At 54.5% G+C, this 3,423-nt stretch overlaps 1 protein-coding gene across 1 annotated transcript; it reads right to left on the bottom strand.

The window, feature by feature from the left end:
* Positions 1-2,021: 2,021 nt before the first annotated feature.
* Positions 2,022-3,423, bottom strand: LOC135577709 (uncharacterized). The gene is made up of 3 exons (XM_065047827.1): positions 2,908-3,423; positions 2,460-2,602; positions 2,022-2,245 (listed from the first exon to the last, which is right to left on the bottom strand). The coding sequence occupies exons 1-3, from the start codon at positions 3,237-3,239 to the stop codon at positions 2,070-2,072; spliced, it is 651 nt and encodes a 216-aa protein (XP_064903899.1). The 5' UTR covers positions 3,240-3,423; the 3' UTR covers positions 2,022-2,069.

Here is a 3,423-nt window from a genome sequence, read left to right as displayed (position 1 = left end):
TGGGTGCTGCGGACTCTCTTCCATCCCTGCATCTGCCTTTCCCCCCGGAAGGGACAGCTGTGCCAGGCAGGCTCTGCAGCGCCTTCCCTGCCCCACAGACACCCTGGGCGTGGGGATGTGCTGCAAGCCTGGCCCTGGATGCAGCTGGAGGTGACGTGGGTTCAGAAGAGATGGGGCAAAGTGGTGGAGGAAGGGCCAGGTGGTGCTGCTGGATGTCACAATCCCTCCTCCCATGGGGCAGGGTGTTGGTGGCAGGGACACAGTGACCTCCCCGGGGATGCCAGGCTGGTGGCCGCCAGCGGAACCTGAGCGGGGCTTAATGCTGGATTGAGTGGAACCAGAAATCCAAAGCAGTTTGTCAATGAAAGCAGGAAAAGCCTGAAGAAAAAGCGAGGGGAGCCGGACAGTGAAAGATGCAGGAGCCAGACTGAGAGATCAGAAACCAGCATTTGTTGGAAGGAGGTTGGTAGAAAGCAAGACCCGATGGACACAGGAAAGGGAAATAGTCTAAAATGCGACAGTGAAACAGGCACGTCCCAAAACTCCAAACCTGCCTGAATCAGGAAGTGTTAGATAATGGCAGTGGCTCTGCCGGGTCCCCAGCAATGTGCCACAAAGTGCAGCAGGTAACAGCAGCGAGAGCCTCTGAACACCCTGCCACGCTGATGCGGGGAAGAAAACCAGCTCCCATCAGCCAAGGACCTAAAACCCTGCTGGGGTTCCTCTTGAGCAGCATCTTTCCAAGCGCCGGGGCGCAGGCAGCGATTCCTTTCTGACAGGTACCGCCAGTCCATTCCAATCCAAAGCGTTTGCAGGTTGGAGCGGGCGCCAGGAATGCTTGCTATGCTGATCTGCCTTTCAACAAGATCGTGTGTGCGACCTTCCCCCTTCAAACCGTTCTGAACGCGATGCCTTCCTGTTCAGGCTGAATCCAACATCCATCGGCGCTGCAGCATGCTGCAGACTTGGGAGCAAATTTGGGGTGGGGAAAATGAAAACGTCCAATGCAAGCAGGGGGGGAAACGCTTGCTCGCTATTCTGGAAAATTCCGTGTTGTTATGGCACGAACTGTCCCGGTGCCTCGGGCACCAGACAGCTGGGATGGATATTAAAGACACGGAGAGTTTTGGTTTGATCAGGGAGACACGGTGACAGGACAGTGTTGGAAACGTCTCCTCTGCCTGGGCAAGAGTCTCTGCCCCAGGGAGGCACTTGGGTGTCAGGATAAGCTCCAGAAAAAAACCTGAGCACGTCTGAGCTGAGCTGTTCCAGGCCCGGCAGAAATCCATTGTCATGCTGCCAATCACAATAACAATAAAAACAAAGGGAAAACGTGGTCCCCACTGTCTGGGCTTTGCCATCGGACAATGTTTTCTGTATTGGAGCCGCTCCCGTCCCTTGGCACAGGCTGGAACACCCGTGCGGCCGAGGGGAAATGTGCTTTCAGACACCCCGTCCCACTGCCGCGGGTTGTACCCGGGGCTGAGCTGGGGAGAACCGGTGGGGCTGGGAGACTGGGCACGGTCCAGCTCTGCCTGTGCGCTGCCTGTGCGCTGCCCGTGCTCTGCCTGTGCTCTGCCCGTGCGCTGCCTGTGCGCTGCCTGCACCACTGTCTACACGCCTGTCTGCACCACTGCCTGCACTGCTGTCTGCACTAAACACAGCAGACTGAATTGAAACAACAAGTTATTCATTAAATAAGAGACAGGAGAGTGCAGAGAAGAGAGAGACCATGTGAAAGCAAGAGAGAGCCCACAAATGAGTAGACGTACAAGGCAGATGATGCTGAGACGGGCAGGAAAGGCGGCAGGAACAACGCAAACTGTTACAACAACTGCCAAGGTGATTTTTGGAAGTGATGAATCCAAAACAAACAGCAAATTCTTAGCTCCTCTGAAAAAAATAGCGCTAGAAAGGGTATCTAAGGACCTGGTAAATGCATACCAGGGGGTAGAAATATACTGTTTACTCTAAGAGAACAAACGATTGACAACAAACTGAGTGGTAAGAAAAGAGCATTTCCAGGGCCGGCCAGGGAAGCAGCAGCCCAGCAGCTCCGGCACCGGCTGTCAGCCCGAGCTGGGCTGTTTCCAGATGAGGACGGCACCGTCCGCGTTCACGCTCACCATGTACTTGTTCGCGGGGCAGATCTTGAGGCGGGTGATGTTGCCGCTGTGGCCCACTCCCACGTGAGTCACCGTGCCCTCCTTATAGTCCCACAGCTTCACCAGATGGTCGTCACCACCTGCGTCAGGCACAGAGGAAGAACAAACGATTACAGTGACAGGACAAGGGGTAATGGGATCAAGCTGGAACACAAGAGGTTCCACTTAAATTTGAGAAGAAACTTCTTCTCAGTGAGGGTGCCAGAGCACTGAACAGGCTGCCCAGGGGGGTGTGGAGTCTCCTTCTCTGCAGACATTCAAAACCCGCCTGGACATGTCCCTGTGCGACCTCACCTGGGCGTTCCTGCTCCATGGGGGATTGGACTGGATGATCTTCTGAGGTCCCTTCCCATCCCAAACATACTGTGATACTGTGATACACCGAGTTCTGCTGCTTTTTGTTCCCCGCTCCCAGGCAGGGGAACGCTTCGGTGTTCCTAGGAAGAGCAGGATATGTTTTCTTGGGCATTATGGCAAAAACTGCTTCTGTTCTGCTGGGGTCAGTGTCCAGTGAAGGGCTCAGGACCTTCACCAGCAGATCCCAGTGAGCTACAGCAGCATCTTCCCAGTCTGAACTACAGCCTGAACCACAGTATTTTTCTTCGGTGATTCATGTTCTTTTCCCCTTTAGCTGACCCCTTTTTTCCAGCTTTTTCGCACTGTACTGAGATCCTTGGTTCACTGCCTTGCTTTTCCTGGTCTTAATACGACCTCCTTTCTCCAGCTCCAACCACGCACTCACCTGTGACAAAGGACGCCCCGTCCGATGTGATGTCCATCCCGTTGATGGAGCTCGACAGAGAGCCTTGCACTTCTCTGATTGCGGAGCCATCGAGCACTTCCCAGTACACGATCTAGAGAGCAGAGCAGAGCGGGGCGCTCAGCTGGCCGTGAGCAGCACACGGGTTTCAGCACCGCCCTGGGACACAACCTGCTGTGCAGGGACAGGAGTTTCACCCCAGAACCAGCGCCAGACCGTGTGTTGTGCACTGCAGAGTTCCTGCAGCTTTGCTCACCTTTCTGTCTGTTCCACTGGTGATTATCTGGTACTCTCCGCGATGGTAACACACGCATTTGAACAATGTGTTGTCTAGGATCATTTGTTTTCTCACGTAACGCCTGCAAAACACCCCAAAATGAGACAGAGCAACAGCGTCAAAACCCAAACTTTGCCTGCCTGGAATGTCTCTGCCTGTGCTGTACATCAGATCTCTCTCCTTGGATATTCTCAGGCACTGCTCTGAGTTCAGGGTTCCAT

This window comes from Columba livia, unplaced genomic scaffold, assembly GCF_036013475.1.
Source record: "Columba livia isolate bColLiv1 breed racing homer unplaced genomic scaffold, bColLiv1.pat.W.v2 Scaffold_134, whole genome shotgun sequence".
Lineage (NCBI taxonomy): Eukaryota > Metazoa > Chordata > Aves > Columbiformes > Columbidae > Columba > Columba livia.
This window is presented reverse-complemented; position numbering and strand designations above follow the sequence as displayed.

Coding starts and splice junctions, on each gene's coding strand:
- LOC135577709 (XM_065047827.1), bottom strand. CDS start 3,239: ATGCGTGTGTTACCATCGCGGAGAGTACCAGATAATCACCAGTGGAAC. Junction 2,603..2,907: donor CGGGGCGTCCTTTGTCACAG/GTGAGTGCGTGG, acceptor TGCTCTTCCTAG/GAACACCGAAGCGTTCCCCT. Junction 2,246..2,459: donor CATGGAGCAGGAACGCCCAG/GTGAGGTCGCAC, acceptor TGCCTGACGCAG/GTGGTGACGACCATCTGGTG.